Source organism: Vigna umbellata, chromosome 5 (genome assembly GCF_029865625.1).
Source record: "Vigna umbellata cultivar VRB3 chromosome 5, Vumbellata_1.0, whole genome shotgun sequence".
Taxonomy (NCBI): domain Eukaryota; kingdom Viridiplantae; phylum Streptophyta; class Magnoliopsida; order Fabales; family Fabaceae; genus Vigna; species Vigna umbellata.
In genome coordinates this window covers 53,453,533-53,481,131 of record NC_142169.1, presented here as the reverse complement: position 1 = coordinate 53,481,131, position 27,599 = coordinate 53,453,533, and the positions used below count along the sequence as shown (strand labels likewise).

Below are 27,599 nucleotides of genomic sequence, written 5' to 3'. Positions count from 1 at the left end.
GTAAAAGCCTACCAAATAAAAATATTATTCAAACCTGTTTAAGTATGAACTGAAATGTCATCAAATAACACTACACAACACTTATGATACAGTTCCAGTTCGTGCAGCAACACTCTAGAAATTTGCATTATTATTGCAGTATCTTTTGCCTAGCCTGAATGAACAAGAGCAAGCGAAAATATTCTGCACAAAAGATCTTATAATACACTGGCTCATATCAATGAAACTAATTGGATAGCAATTGAAATTACTCAACAATAGTTGTCTCGTGTGAAAGAAATCTACTTTCAAATACAATCAATGGAAAGAAAGATAACAACACACTTGCATATTACACTCAACACTGTACACCTATGAAGGCAACTACGAAGTTAACAATCAATCGGATTCCCACATGACCGTGTAACTACTATTTACATTCTCACACTAACTTTGGACACAGATTACAACACAATGAGAGATTATGGCATAGCTCTACAATCAGCACTACCATACCTTTATGCATGACTTCTAAAAAATTGTTTATACAGCCACTTCCATGAGCTCTACAGGTTCACAATCCGATCCAGAAGTTTCAAACACCTTGATATCTTTATTATTACCATTATTATCTCCATTCTTGATACTATCATCATCATTGTTAACTCTGTCATGCTCATCACAGTTATCTTCATCACAACAACCATGTATCTCAATATTATCAGCTTCAGTATTTTTTTCTGAAGAAGAGGGTTTATTATCCGGGACACAGACCCCATCTTCAGTGAAGCCCTCACAAGACACATGCTTCTGGTCCTCAATAGTCAGTTCATCACACTTACTAAAAGGATCATGACATGAATTAACAAAACCAACAGTGTCCCCAACTTTGTCCATTGATGGGGACACGGAAAGCTTCGTGTTAAAGCTATTATTATTAGCTGTGAAGAATATAGTTTTAGTTATTTCGGGTTTTGCCTTAATGTCAATCCAACTGTCCCCTAACCAATCTCTAGATATTCTTAAATCCTTCTTGCACACTTCCATCAACAGGCATTCCCCTGATACAAAATAAAAAAAAATAAAAATCTATTAAAAAAGGGAAGATAAAATGTTTTAAAAAGCTCTAAAAAGGCATTAAAACAACATACCAGGAAAGTATACTTGAACACTATCATCTCCACAGTGATCAATTCTAGTTACAACCCCCTCCCACCAGCCGTCACTCCACCATGCATCAACTGCATGTCCAACCTCAACAGCCAGTTCTTGTTCCTCAAGAGTTGGAGTAGGTCTTATGGTGGGCCGGCCAGAATGCCTCATCCCAAGTTTATCAGGCCTAGCACACTTGAAAGCAGGGACCCATTCCTAAAATATAGAGAAAATTCAGATAAAAGTTTGAAAAGTGAGTGCTGTAGAAGTATGCAATAAATGACTTTACAAAACCTTTTCTTGGAAAATTCTGTTTTTCATTTGGTTCAATAACTTTATCTTTCTACCGTCTTAAATTGTATACTTTGCCATTCTAATCCATGTCATAATTGGCCATTCCATTACCCTCTACATGTTTTAATATAAAAGTAATGAATTTATTGTAATTCACTAGAAAATCCATCCATGCATAAAACCTGCCTACATTATCTCCTGACATTCTTACAAAGCCAGTACACAGTCAAAGAAATACCTCTAGCTTAGTTAATCCCATGAGATTCAATCTAGATCCCTGACTAATTCATTCTAAGTTTATACAACAATTCACATTAAACTTAAACTAGAATGATTTCTAATTCTACACACAAACCAATTATTTCATCGCTTAGAAAGATTTACTTTGGCTTCAACTGCAACGATTAAAGAACAGTTGCTAAAAGCCTAAAACCATATAACCTTGTATTTTCTCTTTCTGGTTCAAGATCAACCTTTAATTGGAACCACCTTTATTTATGCACATATTTTACAAGCAAACTAAATACTGACCAGAAAATCAAATATAGAATATTTCAAAAGCTTAACTGTACCTCCAGATTTCCATTTCCATCTTCATCCTGGACATCTTCATATTGGACTTTCAGCTGTTTCCGGGCTACCTGAACAACTGTACACCTGAACCAGCAGCCTCTGATGCCACTATCTTGACAAAGCAACTCAATCTTGTCATCAACCTTGTATGTGTGAATAGACCAAGGTTGATAATCAACCTGCTTCCGAGAAAGCAATCTCCTTTCTGGTCTTGCATAATTTGCAACCTGGAAGGTTTTGTATACCATCATTTGCTTACTTCTCATCAATTTCCTAACTCCCTGTTGACTTATCCAAGACTGAGGAGACCCCTTATCACTTCTGCTCCTCTTGGCTCCTACCTTGACATCATCACATGCAGTCAAGTCTTCATTTTCTCCTGCAAGTCTCTCAGGGTTCTGGATTGAATCAAGGTGCAAGTAAGAAAGAATTGGTTGGGCATAGTAGCCACGTAGTTTACTCAAGTCAAAGGGCTTAACTTTGTTGCTTCTAAATTGCCTAAAGCACAAATGTGTTCTGTCCCTTGAAGTGGGTGTAAAAAAAGACATGCACTTTTCATAGTGTTCACGAGTCAAGACTGTGGCAGGACCATCTACGCACTCTGCACTAATAACTTGAGAACAAGGTGTGATAAAAACTTCTCGAGGGTGAGGATTTCGTACAGGAACTACACCCTTGACTTCCTGATTATGGTGAAACCACCTCACCTTGACCTTTTTCTGCCCCCTTCTGTCTTCATACATATCCTCTACATAAGCAATATAATGATTCTCTCCCTTGCCCATAACAAAAACAAAGGATTGAATCTGGAAATCAGGAAGAATGTAAATGTCAGGTATAAAACCATTTATATATTATATCCACAGAAAAAGGAAACTTCTTTGACTAATAGATTTTTCCTTTTTGAGAGCGGGGACATTCAAGCATCTATGATGTGAATGGCATCAAGCAAATATCATGCAACCAAAAATTATTTCATTGTTGAGAAATTTTCATGTAACACACCTAAGTACAAACATCATTAAGGAATTCACTTGTCAATACTAGAAGAAATTGATTATGTGTTGACTATTAATGATAGGAAGCTAATTAGAAGTTGACGACAAAAACAAGGAGTTGACATGTAAGCTAGAAGTAAGATCTTCAAGGAATTTAGTTCAACGCCTTTTCACCTCTATTTTGATGCCATTCCTCCAAAAAGCAGGAAAATGCTTAAGTTGTTTGCCACATCTCCATGCAACTCCTGACCAAACAATGTCTGAATTGGATAATTTGGAGTTACTCATAGGAAAGTCCTGAGAAAGAGGTGTACGTAGATGTCAAAAACATTCACAAGAAACAATATAAAGGAGGGGGTGGGGGGAGGGGAGAACAAAAAGGGACATACCTTATCATCTGTTAATTGTGCTCCAGTAATTTCATTTATACTATCATTTGTGGTCTCATGAGCTTGAACTAAGTTATGACCAGGTGATACTGTGATTTAAAATAAAAAATAAGAGGTAAAAACATTAACAAGACTGCAGATATAAACTTCAAAAAAGTAGTACGTAAAACACACCCCCTAACTTTTTAAACTAAGCATGTTCAATGTTATTTCGAATGAAGAAATTGATAAAGGTTGATAATAGGAGCTTAACATTATTTTCGAGGAATCTACTGCTGCATTACAGATCAAATTACAGGTCAGTCCCTCAACTTTTATGTAATGATACTTACACTTTTTATAACCTCATTATATTCCTAGCACTTTTTTGCTTGGAACAGGAGCGGTACTGATAAAATATTTAGCCAACACCATTTTACATATAATAGAAGATTGCAGTTAAGTTGAAAGGGTGAAGAGTAAAGCAACAAATTATAAAAGTAACTAGGATACTATAATAGCGTTTAATAGGCATGCATTGTCAGTGCTTACACAGCCAAATAATAAAAAATTACATGTATAACTTCTAAGAAAATTTACTATTATTATTATTATTATTAAGGTCAGCAAATTTACCATACATGACAATTTGAAATAAGAAATTTTTACATTGTCATTGCATATATTATTTGTTCTACTGAAACATTATCCAAGTCCTTAACCCTACATTAAAGTCAATAGTATAAGTGTGTCTCAAAAGGAAAAGGGAGGGAGAGCTTGATGAAGAGAAAGAAAGGAAAAAGCTTCAATTATTTGGATTGTAAGGTGACTGAAGCATCCAAAGCCCCCCGTCTTTGCTTTGCTTGTCTATTTCTTTTTTTCTAGTTGAAGAATAACATATTTGTATTATTCACCATCAAAATAGATTTATACTGCTCTAGCTTGCTTGTTCTTGAAAGAACCGTGTTACAAAATTGAATTTTGTAATGTTAGGGAAGGTAATTATTGTTTCTAGGTTAGGTTTCAAGCCCTAATTCACTGAAAATTTTGATGCTTATCTTATTTGTATTCAAAAATAGGAAAACAGCGGTTCTTAATCCTTTTCTTTTTCTACTGAAGTATGGTACTGGATGTTTTGAATGATTGGAAATGGTTTTAGCATGGAAATTTTCATGTTTGGATAAATATTTCACACCAGTTGGCGTCAAGGTACTAGACTGTTAGCACATAGATGCTGAACCTGAAAGTGACTAGGCAAAAATCTTTACCAATCTTCTATGATTATTTATGATATTAAATTTCTTAATGCTTTCACTATTTTCTTTTTTATTTGAGAAGATCTGCTGTTTTTATTATTGGAAGGATAAAACAGGGATTTTGTCAGAATGAACAGAGGGTACTAGTACAAAGGTAGAAAAAATATTCTCATATTGAACAAATACAAGGAAGAATAAGAAAATATTAAAGAAAACAGCCAGTGAACAAGAGTATTGATTGAGCCACATCCATATGATATGCACTCCTGTAACAGAGAATGGCACCAAATATTGGTTCATTGATAGAACCACATCCATATGATTGCCTTACAAAACAAACACATATGCAGCTGTTCAATAGTCTACATCACTTTGTTGCTCATAAAGTCATAGTTTCCTAAGTTACTTCTCACATTATTGTTCGACATGGTATAATCAAATATGTTATAAAAGACTGCAACAGGCAAAAATAAAGTATCAACGTACCACTTCTATCTCCTTGCAGGTTCTGCTTTGATAGCGTTGATGTCAGCCAATCCACCACCTCTCTTCTAGATCTCCATTTGAAACCAGTTGGAATGGAACCTTCCTTACCACAAATTTCAAGGAACTCCTCAGCAACAACATAGCACATGTGCCTGACACTCCTCTCAGTACCCACCACTGCAAGGATAGATTCTCCAGCAGCATCCTTCAGGTAATAGTGAACCACACGATTACCACGCTCCTGTGAAACAAACTGCTCTTTCCATTCCACAAAACAGCGATTGTTCACGGCCATCTTAAAGAGAATACCAGCAGGAGTTAACAAAACACCAGATATGCACTTGTTTTCAAAACAATGGCAAAGGGTGCAGACCCATTGGATTCACCAGTCCAAAAAGACAATCAACCAAATCCATAACATAGAGGAAGAAGCTTTCAGCATACCATCATCCTAATATAAACAACCTTTTGAACAACCTCAGTCTCCCCACTACTAGGAAGAACCCTGCTCTGCTTAACAATAATATGAGTACTACATAAAACTAACCAGAATCCTCAAAAACCAAGTACTTTTTCATGTGGGGAAAAAGTCAGAAACCCTAATTAAGCAAGCATACCCTCCAAATGACATCAAACAAAAGAAGACAAAAACCCCTTAGAAATTATAAAAGGGTTTAAAATCAGATAAAAACATCCTGTAATGTTCACTAATCGATCCCTTTTTTCCAATCTAGCAAGCCTCCAAAGAGGCACGATCCTCGTCTCCAGAAACTGGAAATGCTCCAAAGTTGACCAAAGCCACAAAAACCTCAAACAAACATATGTGCCTCCGAACAGATCAGAGAGAAACCCTTCAGGAAATCTGATCCAGGAGCCCAAAAATCCAACAGGAAGAGAAAAACTGGGCCTTTGGCTGCTCCAGAGGTGACAATCAGCCAAAGGTCGAAAGAATATTCCAATTGAAAGAAGAAAAGGGGTCCCAATAGAAAGACTGAAACTTTATAGCATACCCTGAGTATAAATGGTGACGGTGATCCCAGATGAGTCAAGAAAGAGGGACAGCGGTAAAGGTTTGGTCTGTGGGAACACTGAAGAGGAAGAAACGGCGTGGGAGGGAAGAGACAGGGGTGAGAGATGATGAAACGGAAGATAAAGAAGAAGAAGAAAAGTACCTTGAGATTGCCATGAACATGGAGATGAAGAGAAAGAGAGTTGCAGAACTGAGGAATTGTGCCTCCAATATAGCTGCAGGCGTTCTATTATGAAAAAAATAAAAAACAAAAATACGAGAGAGAAAGTGGGGACCTGTTTTGTTTGGTTTTGTTGCAGTGAAATTATTTTTCTACTCTTACATAAATATTTATTTTATCTAGTTCGATTCTGAAATTTTGAAAAATCGGACATCACATAATTATTACGTTTATGGAATATTATATATCCAAATTAGAGAAAATATTTCATAAACATCAATTTTATAAATATAAAACACTTAATTTTTTATTATTTTCCTATCATACTATTTTAATTTTTGAATGAAATTAGTTTATATATTAACATTTTATTATATAAAAATTTAAATATAGTTAAATTTGAGAAAGTATATTAAACAATGTGTTGTTTAATTTTCTTTAAATCGATTAAATTAACTATGTAATTATTAATGTAATGTCTTAAATTTTATAGATTTCTTATTAAATTTGTAAGGACTTGGATTTGAGTCAGCAAAAAAAAAAGGGGATGACAAGTGGCAAAAGATGAGAGGTTGAGTACTTTAAAATAAAATTACATTAGTTTGGAAACATTGGTTTTTAACTCATTCCTCTTGTCTGAGAAACCATTCCTCTTCCTGCAAGCTCTCTCCTCCTCCTGTATCTTCTCCCTTTCCATTCTTCACACTGAACCATTAAAATCTCGATTAGGTGCTGCCCCAACGATCACAAAGTAGCGGGTGTTGCTCTTAGTCGATCAATTTTGTCTAATCTGAACCGGTAAGAAAACCCCCTTTCTCATGTGCCCTAGGGTTGTAAGCATGTGATTGAACTTGGTGCATGCAACCCATTTCGTTTTCTTCCATAATCTAGCTTCTATTTGGTGCTAAGATTCGTTTTCTATCATCAATTGATGATTTATAGGTGACTTTAACATTTTGAAAGTGCAAGCAAGTGGTCTAGGGTTCCTACTTGAGCTTGGTTGTCTACACTAGAGGTAAGGGGAGCTAGTTCTATTTTTGATTTTACTGTATGACGTGATTGCATGATGATTTTCAAATTGGTATGTTGTTGGAAGCAAAATTTTGAATTTTGCTAACTTGAAATGCATGTATGGAAGTGTGAGTGCTACGTGAATGTGGTGAATGATGGACATGAACTGTTTGGGATGATTTTGAGTGATGAATTATGTATATTGAAACTGTTTTGGTGTGTAAAATTTGTTGTGGTGTTGATAGGAAGGAAAAATCAAGTGTCTTAGGGTCACTGTTTGGTCATTTTAGAGGAAGTGAGGTAGGGATTTTGAGTAAATGAAGGCTGCAGTGTTCCTGGACTGTTTGGGCAGCCTAGACAAGTCCATTGTGACTTGTTAGAAGCATAACAGTAGTTGAGAACAGGTTCCAAGTAGTAGAATCAAATTTGGGTCCCTAAGTTGTTGAAACTAGTGTTTTGGAGCTGAAAGTGAACTTTAATCACTTAAAAATGGTAGTAGAAATGATTAGAATCAGTTGGACAAGTTTAATTAAGTCTAAAACGAGAGTTTAGAGTCTAAGAAGTTGAGAAAAGTGGTTAGAAAAGGTCAAGAGAGGTCCTGATACCAGTCTGCATAATTCTGAGAATTCTGCAGAATTAAATTCTGCAGAATGCGCAAACTGAGCGTTCGTCCATGTCGAAGTTGAACGCTCGGTCATGTCATGCGCTGAGTGACGTTCGGTTCAATGTTGGATTGATTTACGTTCGTCCTTGTCTGGGGAGCGTTCGGTCTTAAGGGATGATATAAGTAGCGTTCGGTCAGTTGAAGGTTTAGTAACGTTCGGTCAGTGAAGGTTTAATTAGCGTTCGGTCAGTGAAGGTTTAATTAGCGTTCGGTCAGTGAAGGTTTAATTAGCGTTCGGTCAGGGGTTGAATTAGTAGCGAGCGTCCATAGGTAGTACCGAGCGTCCATATTGGTGACGTTCGGCCTAGTGTTTGATCTCACAGCGTTCGTCCATGGGACGCTTGCATTAACAGCGCTCGTCCCAATAGTGCTCGACTAAGAGTAACAGCGCGCGTTCAAATGGTGTCCGTCCAATGGTTTATGACGTTCGTCCAAGTAGTTCGTCCAAGTGGTTAGGACGTTCGTCCAAACAGTGTCCGCCCAAGGGCTTTGGACGCTCGTCCAAACAGTGTTCGTCCAGTGGTGATATTTTCTTTTATGCTTTCTATCATTCCAGTAAGCTTTGTTAATTAAATATTTCAGTTACAATTTATGAATGCATCTTCATGTGATCTAGATTGGTTGAAAGTGTATGGTTATAAGTGGTTTATGATGTACATTGTTGATCCAAAAGGAATATTATGAGATTTAAAATGGTCGGATTGAATCGGAAATTAGATCTCTCGGTCGGATCAGTTAGTGTAGTGAATGAATGTAAGAGGCTTCCATATGGGGGGTTATCCCTAACACTCCAACGGTCTTTCATTCTCACTTAGAGAGGATTGACGCGTGTGGTGGGAGTAGTGGGAGGTCCTAGGGTAGACGCTATCACTGGAGGTCTATTCCGCGGTAACGGATTAGCCTTGTGTATGGTCGGGTGGAACCCTCGGCAATGGCTTTGCAAAGCAGTAGAGGCCATCACAAGTGCACAACCCGCCCCAGCTCTACATACATTCTATGTCCGGACGTGTCTAGAGTCTTAACATGATAGTATGCTTGTCTTGATGAGTTTTATGAAATAAATGCTTATGTTTATGATGACTAAGGTGTGTATATGTGTATGGATATTCTGGTAAATGCTAGATTGATTGAAAATGAATTTTATGATTGTTTGAGACCTAGCTCACCCTTGCATTTGTGTGTGTTGCATGTGTTTGCTTTCCCTCTTGCGATGATCATCCAATCCTTTGGATGTGAGCAGTAGGTGATGATGTACCTTTGGAGCAAGCTTTGGAAGTTGAGGAAGATCCAGCTCCTAGTGCTTAGGATTCTACTAGCTATTATGTTAAATGGCTCTTTATTTTGAAAGACTACTAGCCTTCATTTTTAGCTTGATCTGTATTTTGGAAAAAAACTCTTTAGGTCCCATTGAATCTTTATTCAATCTTGTATTTTGGAGAATTATGAACTTGTACTTAAGTTTTAAAGTTTTCCAGCCAGACTTGGATAACTGTACTCCTTAATTCCATCTATTGGGTATCCTTAACTGCTTTCTATTATTATAATCGATGCATTCTACGTATATACATTGCTATATATTTTGGGATGTCACATTTATGGTATCAGAGCAGTTTTTATCCTTAGAGAACCTGTAGGTTATGTGCATCCTTTGTTTGTGCTTATGTGCCTTAAATGTACGGAAGCATTCTAAATTCTTGAGTAAGACTAATTGTTTTGCTCCTTGATCCTAAACAGAATATGGCGCCTAGACCTCCTCCTCCTCCACCTCCACAACCCGATCAGACGGAAATGATGCGGATGATGGAATCACTGATGAACTCCATGCAACAACAAAATAATTCACTAGTTCAACAAAATACCATGGCACTACAAAACTTAGAAGCCGCTAGAGTAGCCTCGGAAAGTGCTAGGGTGGCAGCCGAGGCCACCCAAAGACAGTTCTTGGAGGTGATGACTAGTGGCAGGATTCCCACCGGTCCTTCTTCTTCTTCGGCTGCTCCAACTCAAGAATGGAGTTTGGAGAATTTCTTGCAGCATCATCCCGCCAAGTTTGATGGCAAATGCTCACCAGATGAAGCCGATCAATGGCTTCGTGATATGGAGAGAGTCTACAATGCCAAGAGGTGCCCTGATGAGAACAGGTTGTCTTATACTGAGTATCTATTGACTGGAGAGGCAAGCCACTGGTGGAGCAGTGCACGGGTGATCTTGGAGGGAACTAGAACCCCTATCACATGGGACCTATTCAAGAAGAAGTTCTATAGGGAATACTTCCCTGACACTCTTAGATATGCTAAAGAAGTGGAGTTCTTGGAGCTAGTACAAGGAAACATGTCAGTATCTGAGTATACTGATCGTTTCAAACATCTCCTCCGATTTAATACCATGACAGTGGATGAAGAGTGGCAATGCCGCAAGTTTGAAAACGGGTTGCGTGGTGACATCAAGCTCTTGGTGAGAGGTCACCGTCTGAGGGAGTTTCCAGCTCTTGTGGAGATGGCTAGGGATATGGAGAAGACAAAGAGAGAAACTGAGGGATACCCGAGCCGTCAGGTCCAGCCACTGAGGGTTGGGGGACCAGCCATGTCTAGAGGCGGGTCCAGTTCCAGGAAGGCACCATACTCCAGATCTTCTTCTTCTCGTAGTTCTGGAGGATCTTCTCAGCCTTCTGTTCAGCCGAGCCAGTCCTCATCTCAGAGTGGCGTGAGATGCTATGGATGTGGCGGTTCGCACTACTTATCTTCATGTCCCCAGAGGACTAATTTTCGGAGGTGCAACCGATGCCACAAGGAGGGCCACTATGAGCGGGATTGCCCTATGGGTAGGAGAGCTACTTCCCGGCCGCAGCATGCAGGGAGATCTCAGCACGGAGGTGGCGTCAGACCTCAGGCCACTGGACGTGTTTATGCACTGACAGGGACAGAAGCAGCTAGCTCAGGTGATTTGATTTTCGGTACATGTGTATTGGGTGGTAGATCTTGCATGGTTTTGTTTGACTCTGGAGCGACACACTCATTTGTGTCTGAGACTTGTGCTAGAGAGTTGGGGTTACCAGTGAGAGAGCTACAGTATGACTTGACTGTATCTACTCCTACTTCTGGGATAGTGAAGACATCTACAGTTTGTGTTAGATGTTCAGTAGTGGTTGAGGGGCGTCAGTACAAGGTAAACTTGATATGTTTGCCTTTGCAGGGTTTGGATGTCATCCTAGGGATGGATTGGCTGTCTGCCAATCGTATTCTTATTGATTGTGGAGAGAAGAAGCTAGTATTTCCCAATGAGGAGGATTACACACCTCTAACTCTTGGTGTGTTGAGACAAGACCTAATAGAAGGTGCATGTTGTTTCCTGATACTATCACACATGGAAGTAAAGCAAGGAGATTCTGACGTAGACCTCTCGGTAGTCAGTGAATTTCTAGATGTGTTTCCTGAGGAGATTCCTGGCTTACCTCCTCCAAGAGAGGTAGAGTTTTCCATAGACCTTATATCTGGAGCAGGGCCTATCTCTATAGCCCCATATCGCATGGCGCCAGCCGAATTGGCCGAATTGAAAAAGCAGATTGAAGAGTTGTTGGAGAAACAGTTCATCCGACCCAGTGTTTCTCCTTGGGGTGCGCCTGTATTACTTGTAAAGAAGAAAGATAGAAGTTCAAGATTGTGTGTGGATTACAGGCAACTTAACAAATTAACCATCAAGAATAAGTACCATTTGCCTAGAATTGATGATTTGATGGACCAACTATATGGGGCAGTTGTGTTTTCCAAGATTGATCTACGGTCCGGCTATCACCAAATATTAGTTAAGGCTGATGATGTTCAGAAGACAGCTTTTAGATCCAGATATGGCCATTACGAGTATGTGGTCATGCCCTTTGGTGTGACTAACGCCCCTGCCATATTCATGGATTACATGAATAGGATTTTCCGACCTTTCTTAGATAAATTCGTTGTCGTCTTCATAGATGACATTCTAATTTATTCTAGGAGTGAAGAAGAACACGTCGACCATCTTAGAACGGTGTTGAGGATATTGAGAGAAAGAAAGTTGTATGCCAAGCTCTCAAAATGTGAGTTCTGGATGAGAGAAGTGCAGTTCCTTGGTCATATTATATCGGCTGATGGGATTTCTGTAGATCCGGCCAAGGTTCAAGCCGTGTTACAATGGGAAAGACCAAAGTCAGTCACTGAGGTCAGAAGCTTTGTTGGGTTAGCAGGCTACTATCGTCGCTTCATTGAAGATTTCTCTAAGATTGTAGCCCCTTTGACGCAACTGACGAGAAAAGACACTCCATTTGCTTGGACCGATCGTTGTGAGACTAGCTTTCAGGAGTTGAAGCAGAGATTGACTAGCGCTCCAGTATTGGCCATTCCTGACACAGGTAAAACTTTTGAGGTTTTCTGTGATGCTTCCTATCAGGGACTAGGAAGTGTCTTGATGCAAGAAAGAAGAGTTGTTGCATATGCCTCAAGACAACTAAGGATTCATGAGAGGAACTACCCTACACATGATCTGGAATTAGCTGCAGTGGTGTTTACTCTTAAGATATGGAGACATTATTTGTATGGAGCTCAATTTCAGGTGTTCAGTGATCACAAGAGCCTGAAGTATCTCTTTGATCAGAAGGAACTTAATATGAGGCAGAGAAGGTGGATGGAATTCTTGAAGGATTATGATTTTGACCTTCTTTATCATCCAGGGAAGGCAAATGTAGTTGCTGATGCCTTAAGCAGAAAGGCAGTACATATTTCTGCGTTGATGGTTAAAGAGTTGGAGCTAGTTGAGAGCTTCAGTGATTTAAAGCTGGATGTAGAATTTGAACCTGATGGCATTAAATGTTGCAAATTGGTTATATCAAGTCGTATCTTTGAAAGAATTAAAGAGGGACAACTAGTAGACCCCGAGCTTCAGAAGTCAAGGGCTTTAATTGGTAGAGAACAAGGAAGAGATTTTAACACTGGGACGGACGGTCTTCTACGATTCAGAGGAAGAACATGTATACCAAATGATGGAGAGCTGAAAAGAGTGATTTTAGAAGAAGGACATCGCAGTCGTTTTAGCATGCATCCCGGCATGACTAAAATGTACCAGGACCTCAAGGAGTCATTTTGGTGGTCAGGAATGAAAGGTGATATAGCTAGATTTGTTTCCTCTTGCCTTACCTGTCAGAAGGCTAAGATAGAACACCAGAGGCCAGGTGGTATGTTACAACAACCTGATGTTCCTGAGTGGAAATGGGACAGCATTGCCATGGATTTCGTAACCCATTTGCCGCACACTGTCAGAAAGCATGATGCCATCTGGGTAATAGTTGATAGATTGACCAAGAGTGTCCACTTCTTGGCAATTAATTTGAAGATGCCTATGCAGAAGTTAGCTCAGTTGTACATCAAGGAAATAGTTAGGTTGCATGGTGTGCCTTCCAGCATCATATCGGACAGAGACCCCCGCTTCACTTCGCGTTTCTGGCAGACTTTACAGAATGAGATGGGCAGTAAACTCCAGATGAGTTCTGCTTACCATCCTCAGACTGATGGTCAGTCAGAACGGACTATACAGTCATTGGAGGATTTGCTTAGGACGTGTGTACTTGATCATCTGGGAGTCTGGGATGAAGTGCTGCCATTGGTGGAGTTCACATATAATAACAGCTTTCAAACCAGTATTGGAATGGCACCGTTCGAAGCTCTGTATGGGAGGCGCTGCAGGACACCTTTATGCTGGTTCCAGGATGGGGAGTTTGTGTTGACTGGGCCAGAAATAGTGCAACAAACGACTGAGAAAGTGAGAGTAATTCAAGAGAGGATGAGAGCCTCACAGAGTAGGCAGAAATCATATGCTGACAGGAGACGCAGGCCTTTGGAGTTCGAGGCCGATGACCATGTGTTTATTCGTGTGACACCTACTACTGGAGTAGGGAAGGCTATCCGTGCTAAGAAGCTTTCTCCCAGATACCTTGGGCCATATCAGATTACTAGACGCATCGGACCAGTCGCATATGAGATAGCTATGCCGCCCCAGCTAGCTAATCTCCATCCAGTCTTTCATGTTTCTCAGCTTCGGAAGTATGTCCCCGACCCTTCTCACGTGTTGGAAGCTGACACTGTACAAGTCAAGGAAGATCTCTCTATAGAGATGCAACCGGTCAAAGTAGATGAGAGGCTATCCAAACGACCAGATGGGAAAGCTACCAGACTGATCAAAGTCATATGGGACAACAGAACTGACGATTCTACCTGGGAGAAGGAAGAAGAGATGAAGAAGTCATATCCTCACTTGTTTTCTGGTAAGTCCTAATTTTCGAGGACGAAAATTTTTGTTGTTGGGGAGAATGTAAGGACTTGGATTTGAGTCAGCAAAAAAAAAGGGGATGACAAGTGGCAAAAGATGAGAGGTTGAGTACTTTAAAATAAAATTACATTAGTTTGGAAACATTGGTTTTTAACTCATTCCTCTTGTCTGAGAAACCATTCCTCTTCCTGCAAGCTCTCTCCTCCTCCTGTATCTTCTCCCTTTCCATTCTTCACACTGAACCATTAAAATCTCGATTAGGTGCTGCCCCAACGATCACAAAGTAGCGGGTGTTGCTCTTAGTCGATCAATTTTGTCTAATCTGAACCGGTAAGAAAACCCCCTTTCTCATGTGCCCTAGGGTTGTAAGCATGTGATTGAACTTGGTGCATGCAACCCATTTCATTTTCTTCCATAATCTAGCTTCTATTTGGTGCTAAGATTCGTTTTCTATCATCAATTGATGATTTATATGTGACTTTAACATTTTGAAAGTGCAAGCAAGTGGTCTAGGGTTCCTACTTGAGCTTGGTTGTCTACACTAGAGGTAAGGGGAGCTAGTTCTATTTTTGATTTTACTATATGACGTGATTGCATGATGATTTTCAAATTGGTATGTTGTTGGAAGCAAAATTTTGAATTTTGCTAACTTGAAATGCATGTATGGAAGTGTGAGTGCTACGTGAATGTGGTGAATGATGGACATGAACTGTTTGGGATGATTTTGAGTGATGAATTATGTATATTGAAACTGTTTTGGTGTGTAAAATTTGTTGTGGTGTTGATAGGAAGGAAAAATCAAGTGTCTTAGGGTCACTGTTTGGTCATTTTAGAGGAAGTGAGGTAGGGATTTTGAGTAAATGAAGGCTGCAGTGTTCCTGGACTGTTTGGGCAGCCTAGACAAGTCCATTGTGACTTGTTAGAAGCATAACAGTAGTTGAGAACAGGTTCCAAGTAGTAGAATCAAATTTGGGTCCCTAAGTTGTTGAAACTAGTGTTTTGGAGCTGAAAGTGAACTTTAATCACTTAAAAATGGTAGTAGAAATGATTAGAATCAGTTGGACAAGTTTAATTAAGTCTAAAACGAGAGTTTAGAGTCTAAGAAGTTGAGAAAAGTGGTTAGAAAAGGTCAAGAGAGGTCCTGATACCAGTCTGCATAATTCTGAGAATTCTGCAGAATTAAATTCTGCAGAATGCGCAAACTGAGCGTTCGTCCATGTCGAAGTTGAACGCTCGGTCATGTCATGCGCTGAGTGACGTTCGGTTCAATGTTGGATTGATTTACGTTCGTCCTTGTCTGGGGAGCGTTCGGTCTTAAGGGATGATATAAGTAGCGTTCGGTCAGTTGAAGGTTTAGTAGCGTTCGGTCAGTGAAGGTTTAATTAGCGTTCGGTCAGTGAAGGTTTAATTAGCGTTCGGTCAGTGAAGGTTTAATTAGCGTTCGGTCAGGGGTTGAATTAGTAGCGAGCGTCCATAGGTAGTAGCGAGCGTCCATATTGGTGACGTTCGGCCTAGTGTTTGATCTCACAGCGTTCGTCCATGGGACGCTTGCATTAACAGCGCTCGTCCCAATAGTGCTCGACTAAGAGTAACAGCGCGCGTTCAAATGGTGTCCGTCCAATGGTTTATGACGTTCGTCCAAGTAGTTCGTCCAAGTGGTTAGGACGTTCGTCCAAACAGTGTCCGCCCAAGGGCTTTGGACGCTCGTCCAAACAGTGTTCGTCCAGTGGTGATATTTTCTTTTATGCTTTCTATCATTCCAGTAAGCTTTGTTAATTAAATATTTCGGTTACAATTTATGAATGCATCTTCATGTGATCTAGATTGGTTGAAAGTGTATGGTTATAAGTGGTTTATGATGTACATTGTTGATCCAAAAGGAATATTATGAGATTTAAAATGGTCGGATTGAATCGGAAATTAGATCTCTCGGTGGGATCAGTTAGTGTAGTGAATGAATGTAAGAGGCTTCCATATGGGGGGTTATCCCTAACACTCCAACGGTCTTTCATTCTCACTTAGAGAGGATTGACGCGTGTGGTGGGAGTAGTGGGAGGTCCTAGGGTAGACGCTATCACTGGAGGTCTATTCCGCGGTAACGGATTAGCCTTGTGTATGGTCGGGTGGAACCCTCGGCAATGGCTTTGCAAAGCAGTAGAGGCCATCACAAGTGCACAACCCGCCCCAGCTCTACATACATTCTATGTCCGGACGTGTCTAGAGTCTTAACATGATAGTATGCTTGTCTTGATGAGTTTTATGAAATAAATGCTTATGTTTATGATGACTAAGGTGTGTATATGTGTATGGATATTCTGGTAAATGCTAGATTGATTGAAAATGAATTTTATGATTGTTTGAGACCTAGCTCACCCTTGCATTTGTGTGTGTTGCATGTGTTTGCTTTCCCTCTTGCGATGATCATCCAATCCTTTGGATGTGAGCAGTAGGTGATGATGTACCTTTGGAGCAAGCTTTGGAAGTTGAGGAAGATCCAGCTCCTAGTGCTTAGGATTCTACTAGCTATTATGTTAAATGGCTCTTTATTTTGAAAGACTACTAGTCTTCATTTTTAGCTTGATCTGTATTTTGGAAAAAAACTCTTTAGGTCCCATTGAATCTTTATTCAATCTTGTATTTTGGAGAATTATGAACTTGTACTTAAGTTTTAAAGTTTTCCAGCCAGACTTGGATAACTGTACTCCTTAATTCCATCTATTGGGTACCCTTAACTGCTTTCTATTATTATAATCGATGCATTCTACGTATATACATTGCTATATATTTTGGGATGTCACAAAATTTATTCAAGTTATGTGATTCTTATTTTATTTAATTATTTTTTCTATATATTTGTCAATTTCAAATTTGTTATATGTATTGGATTTTTAATTTTATTTAAAATTAGATTTAGTGTGTCTCACATTTTAAATTATTTTGATTTTCAAACTTTATTAATAGATGGACGTAGTTACTTGTCCTAACACAGTTACAAATTTGTTGAGGTGACGAATGGTATTGCCACTTGTGTACCATATCTTAATGTCCATCTTCTCTTCTCATTTTCCATACTTTTATATGGCATTTCCTTCCTCTCTCATCCGTATTTTCTACCCATAACCATTATACTAATCACCACTTTTTCTTCCATTTTCTTCCTTCGCAATTTACACACTTCATTGGCCTATTACATGTTGGGTTCACAATTATTCGTTGTAGTTTATAAATCAAATGGTATCATCAGAGCATACACATTTCCAATAACCAGTTATGCGACAATGCTACAATAGGATAATTTCAGTTTTTTCGTTTATAGCCTTTCTGCTTCATACACAAATCGACTCAGCATCATCTTTACAAGTTTTCAACTTCCATCCAACAAGACTTTGATGAACCATGCATGGCAAGAATGTGTGGTTTATGACAATAGCACCCTTATAACTTACTCTTTCTCACCATTTAATCTTCAACCCTATGGAACCATTGATTTCATATCCGACAAGGTTTTTAAAGCCACTGAAGATGTAAACTCACAAACCATGATGAGAAAGGTAAGAAATAATTTCATATTTACACATTTTAAGTTGGAGTGTATTTTGAGCTTGTGAGTTATGCAGGTTCATTGAATTTTGAATACTTTGAAGGTGATGGTAGATTGCTACTTGAAGGTGTTTAATGGTTTGGGAGACACTAAGCATGTTAATCATTTTCTTTTTCTAATTGACAATATTTTTTCCTGTGAGTTTGAGTCATTTTCTATATTTATGTAAAATTTAAGGTGTTAAATTGAATTAATTTTAACAAATATGAATACTATAACTTGTAATTCAGTAAATAATATGATATAATATCATATATATGATTGATTTTTGTGATGAATTGATTTTGACATAATTTAGAATCGACACAAGATTATACACAAGCTAATTTTAAGTTATTCGTATGTTATTTTAAGTTATGCATAACAAATAAATAAAAATCATACAAAAATATTAATATAGTTATTTATAGTAATAATTATATTAACTTAGTAGTATGTACAAGATCACCGAAAAACTAAACAAGTTTTTCAAAAAAGATAAAGGACAACAATACAAATCACTAGTTAGAAAAAAAAAACATAAATGATCACTCAACAACATCCTCGACCTCCACCAAAGGCATTTCAACACTTAAGTTATCCTTTGCTAACACCAATGGGTGATCATTGCAAAGATAAACAACATAGAAGAGAAAAAAAAGTAGGGTAAGTTAGTGTTAAAAAATATCTCCACATAATTTAAAACAAATAACATATTAACTTAACATATATAAAATCTTATAACTCATATGAACATATATATAGATGATTCTAGACTAAATTATTTAGATACATGCTTTAACATAAGGCTCCACTATAGGTGTGCACTCATAGTAATATTTATGCTTTGCAAAGTCATAAACACAGTGGTGATCACCCCACTACACAAGGTTAATCTTTCACGCCTAAGACCAAAAGTCTAGGGTAAAGATCTCCTACCATTTTCTCCCCCACCCCATTCATCTCTATATGAGTTAAATGGTTGGTAGTATATCAAGATACCTTTTAAACTCCTATATGTGAAGCATACACTAACAATCACCAAGACATAGAATTTCTCCTTACATTTCTCTCCATAACAACACCACGCATCAATATATCAAAAATTGTCATATATTCACACAATCGTTATACTCATTAGCAACATCAAGAATGATACAGATCAATACCAAGCAACCAAAGAAATCAACAAAAAACATAGAATATGATTTTGCGCTTTTAGTTGCAAGAAATTAACAAAAAACATAGAATATGATTTTGCGCTTAGTTGCAAGAATTGTGCTTAGTGTCATTTTTCTAGCAAAATGACTCGCTCAAGGAGACCATTACGTCGCTCAACGAGCTGGGCTTAAAATGGTTTCATACTTATAGTGGAAAATGGCGCTCCGTAGTGCCCTACCACCGCTCAATGGGAAAAGATGGTCTTCAACGGTTTGGAGCTAAAGTTTTTCTAGACTTGTAGTGCCAAGGTAGCGCTTAGTGTCACATCAGTCTCACTCAATGCCATATAAGAAAATAACCACTTCAAATCTACGATTTGGGAAACTAGGAACATGTTCAGATGATCAAATTGGTATTCCTGACTAAGTGCTTGAATAAAAAATAGTTTTTAATGTTAAAATGAACACCAAATTGATCAAATGGCCAAATCCTAAGTTTTCTCAATCATCATAATCCAAGCACAATTGACACTCAGTTTGTGGAATTCAATACCCCATACAATTCAGCACCAAACCAACAATCATCTTCAACATACCAAATTCAACCAACAATATCTAACTATTCACATTAAAGCATATAGTTTCCCTTACTTGACAAATGTCCAAAAAAAAACTCAAAGGGTCCTAAGACAACTCGACAAGCATAGGACACTCCATTTGCTCCTATGAGCAACAAAAACATGATCAAGATACACTATTAGAATCACTGATATGTAGAGAGTCTTATAAAAGACATAGACGTCACATGCATGCTAAGGTAGCTCACATGCATGAAAAAACACACAAACTAATGTAAAAAACATAAATAATCTTATTATTTTGTAGAAACTGATTAGTTGAAGTAGAAGACCTTGCCTCAAGGATCACTCAAGCAGTCTCTGATCTTCAGAGAGGTGACCAGGAGGCAAAACAATTTCATAATCTGCTGGTCCAATTCTTCTTAAGATCTAATATGAGTCAATGAACTTAGGAGAACATTTTCTCTAATGAATAGCCCCCCACACTAGTGGTTGGAGTTACTCTCAAGAAAACATGCTCTCCAACTACAAACTTCAAAGGTTTCCTCCTTTGATCAGCATAAGACTTTTGTCCCTAAGTGTTCTATGGAAATCTATCCATTTTATACCCTTTAACAACTGATTTTTTGTTACAGTATAACCTAAGTGGTCTTTTAATTCCTTTCATAATACACAACCCTGTAACAAAAATCAGCCATATACCTTGATTTAATGTCTCAGGATGCTACAAATTATGCAAAGTCATAGTGGATAAAGCCATAAGGGTTTGATTGAAATGAGCCAAGAAACCATACCACTAGCTAGCATGAAAATGTAACCTAAAGTAGATCTTAAACTATCTTGGAATCTTACAAAATTTTGTCATAATACTTAATAATCTCTAACTAGTCTGACCCTATATACGTAAGCTTATAAACCTTTGTTCTCTTGAAAAAAAATGATAACTTTATACACGACCCTTTATAACTTGAAAAAATCATCTCTATAATGTACTGTCTCACATTTCCTTTGCCTTGATACCTCTTGGAAACCAAGCTTTCAAGAAGTGCATTTGCTTCTGTCTTATCAGTTTTCACTAAGCATTTTTCAATATCAACAAGGAAATCTTTAGCACTTGTAATTTCTTCAAATATGACACCTCTATAGACTTCTGGAATGTCACACTTAATGATCATCAAACTCATGCGATTTGAGCGGTCTCACTTCTCATATTCTCTTCTCTCGTCAGAGGTGCTTTAGTCTTAAGAGAAGAAGGTTACTCAATCCTTAACGTGAGGTCGAGATCGATGCATCCAAGAACTATCATGTTTTCTTTTCAATCCTTAAAATTTGTACTATTGAGGACCGAAACTGAATTTACATTGGCATATATATTGAAGCCATCGTAGTTGTATTTTGTACAACAGAAACTAAAGAATTAAGCTCACATAATAAAAACTATTAATTATCAATACATTCAAATAATGGTCTATCCTATTTCAAGACATCCAATGTCTCATCAATATCAAGTCATTGGACAATAATATTAATTGTTAGAGGTGTCTTGGTGTAATGACCAAACACTAATAATCAAACATGTCCAATAATAAACCTATCTTTGGATGGATTTATCATTAACACACAAAGCCTTACAATTATCATCGTTTACCATCACAGGTGTGTATACAATTCAACAAAATATTAATCTTCCTTTGGGCCGACTAATACTCGAATGGATATTCATAAACACGAAAGTTCATAATTTTTCTATGAACTACCCAGAAGAAGAAGATTCACTTTGGTGATTTCTTAATTTAAATAGCTCATTCAAAATTATGAACAAAACCAAAATTGAATCTTTATTTATTCTAAACCCAAATCAATTATTAATTTTACTTTATTTCAAAAGTTTCTTTTAATTTTTATCTTGATCATACCATCCTAATGGACATGGAATGGGAGTACTAATCCAAACTAGGATGCAACCACACAATCCAAAAATACACTAGGCCTAACCTAAAATGGCCCACCATAGTGTGACACATGTTCAATTATGGATCTCCTTGTGCTAATAACAACTATGGTTTGTGCTCACCCGCACCACCTCTTACCAAATCCAAAAAACCAAAAACCCATTTTCTTTCTTTTGTGAGGCACCATTGGCGTTGAAACCACCACAAGTCCACTATAAACACTTCAAACTCCGCCATGAACAGCAATGAAGGCCACCATACAAAAAACTATATTTACAAAGGTTCATCAAGATCTTAACCACTACTATAGAGAACCAAAAGCGCGAGCAAGCCTTAGACGCAACTTAGAACCAGAAACTAAATATGAACTTGAAAGTGAGGACCATCGCAAACCTCCATAAAACTGTCGTGAGCCCCTGCCATTGAGATGACGACCATTACGACTCCATCGCAAACCATGAATGAGATATAGACGTACCACCTTATGCAACCAATGATGCGCCCCTTGCAAACTCGCAAACCACTATGACACAATGTCATTGTGACACAACACAACTCCTGCTACCGTGACTCCCAGCGTCGTGAGTGCCTCCCCTCAGATCCACCATAGCCAACGCAATGCAAAATAAGGCAATGACAAAGACGGAAAACCAGACACAAAAGAACAAGGACCGCCAATGCAACAAAATCAAAACTAGCCACCGCAAGGCTGTAGCGAAAATGAGGAATACAAAGGAAGAAGTTGTGTGACTTCTCATACCCTCTACTATGACTCTTTCCTCCACCATAGTAGTTGTGTTGGGAAGCAAGAAGAAGATCCATCGAGAAATGAAAAAATGCAAATTAAAACACTATTGGTTCTCAAAATCCATGGTTGAACGCTAAAGAAGATTATGCAAAGGCAGATTCTCATTTCGAACAACAGAGGGGCAAAAAGAGATTGGATATTTTTCCCCAATTTAGGATTTTTTATCCTAATTTCTAGGGTTCTTAAAAATTAAAATTATGGTTCAAAATTGAGGTTTTCTTTGATTTTAATAAAAAATCCACTCAAAAACATTCATTAATACAATTAACATAACCGGATTTAAGATGCAACCCATAATCAATTAAAAACCCCAAATTTCATAGAACAAAATTTCTCATAAAATTGAGAAAAGTTAGATTACGGTTCATGTCAATTAATCATAAACTAACATGTTCTAATACCAATTGTTAGATTTGTTAATCATAAAGCAATAATGAATGAGCAATAAACCTTATAAAATAAAGCAATTCCCAATTCCCTTTAGAACAAAAAATGAAGTCGTCCCTAAAGGATTGACAATTGAAAACAATTAATGAATCACGTTAAATTGGTCTCTAATACTCCCTTTATAGAGAACCTTAAGTTTCCTCTTGATTTTCTCCTCTAATGCGAATGAAGAAAAAGAAATAGGAATGATATAAGCATGCTCACAAATGAGGACCATGACTCATTTATCTAACCTTTGTCGGTTACTTTTCTTAAGTTTTCAATATTTTAATTTGACCCTTCAACAAATTAAAATATTGTTTGTGGTCTCTACACAATAATCCTTTCATGACATATATGCTCTTAATTAGTCACATTTCTACGGTAAAGGTTTGGTGTATGGGAACACTCAAGAAGGGAAGAGACAAGGGTGAGAGATTATGAAAGGGAAGATAAAGAAGAAGAAAATTACCTTTAGATTGCTATGAACATTGACGTGAAGAGAAAGAAAGTTGCAGAACTGAGGAATTGTACCTCCAATATAGTTGCATATAATGAAAAAATAAAAAACAAAATCACGAGAGAGAATATGGGACCTGTTTTGTTTGGTTTAGTTGGAGTGATTTTTTTATTACATAAATATTTATTTTCTCTAACTTGATTATGGAAAATTTGAAAAATCAGACATCACACAGTTATCACGTTTATGGAACATTGTATATGAAAGTTAGTGAAAATATTACATAGCCTCTCCTTCCCCTCACATCCATATTCTCCATCTACAATCATTATATTAATCACCACTTAACAACGTTATCTTCCATTTTTCCCTTCACAATTCACACACCTCGTTGCCCTTCACCACACGCCCATCACCATCTTCCAAATTTTGTAGATTATACTCTACCTTCCATGGTTAAATTCAATTTTTCCATCTCTTCTCAAAAAAATTGTCTTTTCCGTCAACAATCATATTCATTCCTATTCACATGGGTCACCCATGGATAGATTAATACCCTACATGCATCTTCTCCTCCAACACTCTTTCATCCTTAATGTGACCTTACAACACTTACATCTGCTTCCTCTCCTCCATTTCTTCATTTCTCTATTTCCAAACAACAAAGACCTATCCACACCCTTAGAGAAAACAATATGGTAGATAACAAAGAGAAAGGGAAACCATCTGCCATGTCATCCATCTTCATCTTCTTCAATAGACCATCTTTCACTTCATTTGATACAAATTTGTTGTGGTGACGTTGTCATTGCCTCTAGAAATACCACATTGACCCCTCTCCTAATCCTTTTCACCAGCAGCAACAACAATAGGGAGGAAAGATTAATGAGGTTTTAGTAGTGGTCGTAGGTGTGTGAATGATGATGTGAACTATTGTTGTAGGTGTGACACCATTATGGCGCCTCTAAGTTCAAAGCGCAACAATGATTATGTGTAAAGAAGCTTTAATGGAGAGGAAGAGTAGTTGCCTCCATTAACATTCCACATTAAAAGTTTTTGGGGAAGAAAATGACCCATCAAAGAGGGAGAGGAGAATGATGTTGGTGGTTGTAGGAAGGAGAGGCCATGGAAAAGCAAGGAAGGAAAATCAAAAGGGAAAGGAGTAAGTAGGGATGACAAAAGTACATATGTCCACGGGTATCTGCAAATAAAGTTTGTTACGGGTAGTAAGTAAATACTTCAGACGAGTACCCATGAGTAACAGATAACGAATATTTATTACTAGCTCATAAACGAGTTGGGAAATGATATCATACCTTTGGGTATTTATTACCAGTAAAAAACTAAAATTAAAGTTTCATTTATATTTTATTAGGTTAAACTTAATTAAAATTAATATTTAATTTATATTATATTGGGTTAAACTTAATTAAAATTAAAATTTAATTTATCTTTGATTTAATTTACATTACATTTTATATTTTTTTTGCTATTTATTTAGATTTCATTTTAAAAATATATAAATTATTTTTAAAAAATATATTCGGGTTGTAATGACCTATAAAATGATATTTTAAAATTGATAACATTTTTAAAATAATGCAACTCAATTACTTTAATATTAAAATATTTAAATAAAAATAAAAAGTTTATAAACGAGTTTCATTACTTTAAACGCGTTATCTCTGTGAAAATCACTTTTTTAAAGTTTATTAGGTCTTTCTCAACTCTTTTTTACTTTTAGGTTGTTTGTTTGAAGGTCTAAGACTATTGAAGTGATTCTTGCGATGAGTTCTTCAATTCCAACCGATTGATTTCTTAGCTTGAGTAAGTTCATTTGGCAACTATATCTTTGTCAAATCTATTTTCTCCCTTACATGCAATCTCTTCTGATTTACATGTGTCCTATTAGTCTCTATATGAGTCTTTGTTGATCAATGATCATAGTGGTATGGTATGATAATGTTTGTGATTTTTCAATGTGTACATAAAGCATCTATGAGTTTGAAAGTGTTGACATGTGTTAGAGTTATTTGAGTAGTTTGGTCAAGTAAAAGAAGTTAGCATGTTGTTGTGATGTTGGCTCTATATTGAAATTGATATGATATGTTAATGGTGTGACATAATTAATGTTATAGCCTCCTAATGAACTTGTATTAATTTGTCTAGAAGATGTGATTTGTGTTAAATAAGTGTTGTTATATGTTGTTGTGAATGTGATGAATTTTGATTTGATAGGGAAATCGAATGAAAAGATTATGAATTGAGAAATTAGCTTAATTGGTACAATTTAAAGATTGCTTTACCTCTGTTTTGGACCTAAAGGAACAAGTAGAGGTACTAATTAGAGTCAAGTGATCAAGCTAGATTTTTCCCAATCATTTTTTGGTTTCTATCATGCATTGGATAGTAGTAGAAGACAATAGATGCCAATTAATTTTTCCAAATCTGGGAGTATTTTCGCCCGAAGGCACTAGACGCAAGATGGCACCCGTCGCTAGGAAAAACCAAAGTCAATGAACTCACTAACTTTGTGTTTTTGGGTGTCATCTTGTGTCCTTGGGCTGTAGTCTCAAAAATTCATCCAAAGATTTTATGGGCCTTAGCACTAGGTGTTAAAATGGCCCACTAGACACCAAGCTCCTTGAGAGCAAGTGCTTGGTATGCTTGTATTTTGTTGGTCACCATTTATGTTATACATATTTTGTTAGCCTTCTCTCATGCTTGTATGATATAAATGGTTATCTTAATTATGTATTTGGTTCGTAAGGATAAACAATGGTATGAATGGTTGAGTTTTAGGACATTTAATCCAGGGAGGGAGTCCTATTGAATGTGTGATTCACTAAGGTGTGTTTTGAGGTAAGGGTTGTTTAATTTTGTTAAGTTATCCTAAACTCTACTAATCATTTATACTCCTGTAAAGGAGAATGATTAGGTGGTGAGAGTGATATGAGTCATATCATATGAACTATTTTATGGTTTTTATGACTGTGTCAAGAACTAACCTTGTGTGCGGTAGCTCGATAAAGCATTGTATTACCACCACAAGTGCATGATTTGAGAAGTCTAATTCAAGTGCACTTATTCAGACAAGTTGAGAGTAGAAAAGTATAATTGTATGTATGATCTTTTTTTATGGCTGTAACTATATCTCATGTGTAAATTAAATGACTTGGTATATTGTGTTATCAGTATCTCTTTCTTAAGTAGCGTATCCTGTTATATGTTTTGTTAATTGTTGTGTTTTGTCTTTTTTTTTTTGCAGTGATCACCCTTGTGGTGTAAGTAAAGGATGATTCAAGAGTGGATGCACCACTGGATGTTGAGGAGCTTGAGTTTTGATCCCTTAGGATATATAACTTGTTTGGGTGTAATGTATTAGATATATTATCTTTATTTTATATTTATCTTTTATCTTAAGTTTGTTTATTATTATTTCTTATTTGTATTCTAGGCTTACCTCATATTTCTTCTAATATAAATAAAGAACTATGTGTATATTCAACACAAGGGAGATTAGTCTCATACATAGTTTTCACTATATTCAACATAGTATCTTAAGCCTAAGGTTCTTTTGAGAAAAAAATTATGTTGCCTCTGCCACTACACTCGCCGCTGTCGGTGACGGTGTCGTCTGCCATTGTTGACAGCACCATTGTCGAACGCTGCAACTATCAAAGTTTAAATTTCGACCGACGATCACACGATTTTGGTCGCCTCAACTAGACGACCATCGTGTCATCAATGATGCCTTCATCGGAGTTCCTACGTGCTTTCAACGCCTTTTGAAGTTGTGGTTTTGCTCTATTTTCCATCGTGCCTGGCAGCACATCTCGTCTCCTTTTAGGCAACGATTCAAAGCGTCGAGGTCGCTCTTTTTCCTCTTTTAGAATCGTCGTGCGTGGTCGCACATCCCTTCTCCTCTCAAGCATCGATATTACTCTTTTTTTCCTTTTTCATGTGTCTTGATTGGAGAATCTTGAATTTTTAAGGCTTCTCTTTCTTGTTCATCCATGGCTTCTTCTATTATTGTCTCTTTTGACCTCCCTTTTGTCACCATTGCGTTTGACCTATCCATATATGTTTTTTCTCCCGTGGTAAAGATGACTTTTGTTAGTTTATTTATGGACATGGTGGCTCTTCAAAAATGACCTCTTTATCAATTGGATGTCAATAATGCATTCTTAACGACGATTTGTAAGAAGAGATTTACATGAAGCAACCTCCTAGATTTGTTGCTCAAGGGGAGTCTTTTGGGTTGATATTTCGTTTTCTATGTCGTCTTCGCAAATCACTAACAATTTGGTGTCACCCGAGTACAGAAGGATATATTTTCACTAAGTCTTTACATATTATATTAGCAACAAGCT

The 27,599-nt window shown here is 37.3% G+C and overlaps 1 protein-coding gene across 2 annotated transcripts; it reads right to left on the bottom strand.

Moving 5' to 3' along the window:
* Nucleotides 1-215: 215 nt before the first annotated feature.
* Nucleotides 216-6,423, bottom strand: LOC148198608 (uncharacterized). 2 transcript variants are annotated; one of them, XM_088116294.1, is made up of 7 exons: nucleotides 6,279-6,423; nucleotides 5,107-5,401; nucleotides 3,386-3,474; nucleotides 3,171-3,293; nucleotides 1,998-2,804; nucleotides 1,131-1,347; nucleotides 216-1,040 (listed from the first exon to the last, which is right to left on the bottom strand). In XM_088116294.1, the coding sequence occupies exons 2-7, from the start codon at nucleotides 5,399-5,401 to the stop codon at nucleotides 523-525; spliced, it is 2,049 nt and encodes a 682-aa protein (XP_087972420.1). In that variant the 5' UTR covers nucleotides 6,279-6,423; the 3' UTR covers nucleotides 216-522. The 2 variants fall into 2 exon arrangements, with proteins under 2 accessions (XP_087972420.1, XP_087972419.1); XM_088116293.1 differs by lacking the exon at nucleotides 6,279-6,423 and having other exon boundaries at nucleotides 5,107-5,919.
* Between the last annotated feature and the right edge of the window lie 21,176 nt (nucleotides 6,424-27,599).

Excerpts from the sequence above, each read along its gene's own strand:
- LOC148198608 (XM_088116294.1), bottom strand. The coding sequence starts at position 5,401 with ATGGCCGTGAACAATCGCTGTTTTGTGGAATGGAAAGAGCAGTTTGTT. Across the intron at positions 3,294-3,385 it reads CACAATTAACAGATGATAAG|GACTTTCCTATGAGTAACTC; the intron begins GTATGTCCCTTT and ends CCTCTTTCTCAG. Across the intron at positions 1,041-1,130 it reads TGTTCAAGTATACTTTCCTG|GGGAATGCCTGTTGATGGAA; the intron begins GTATGTTGTTTT and ends ATTTTGTATCAG.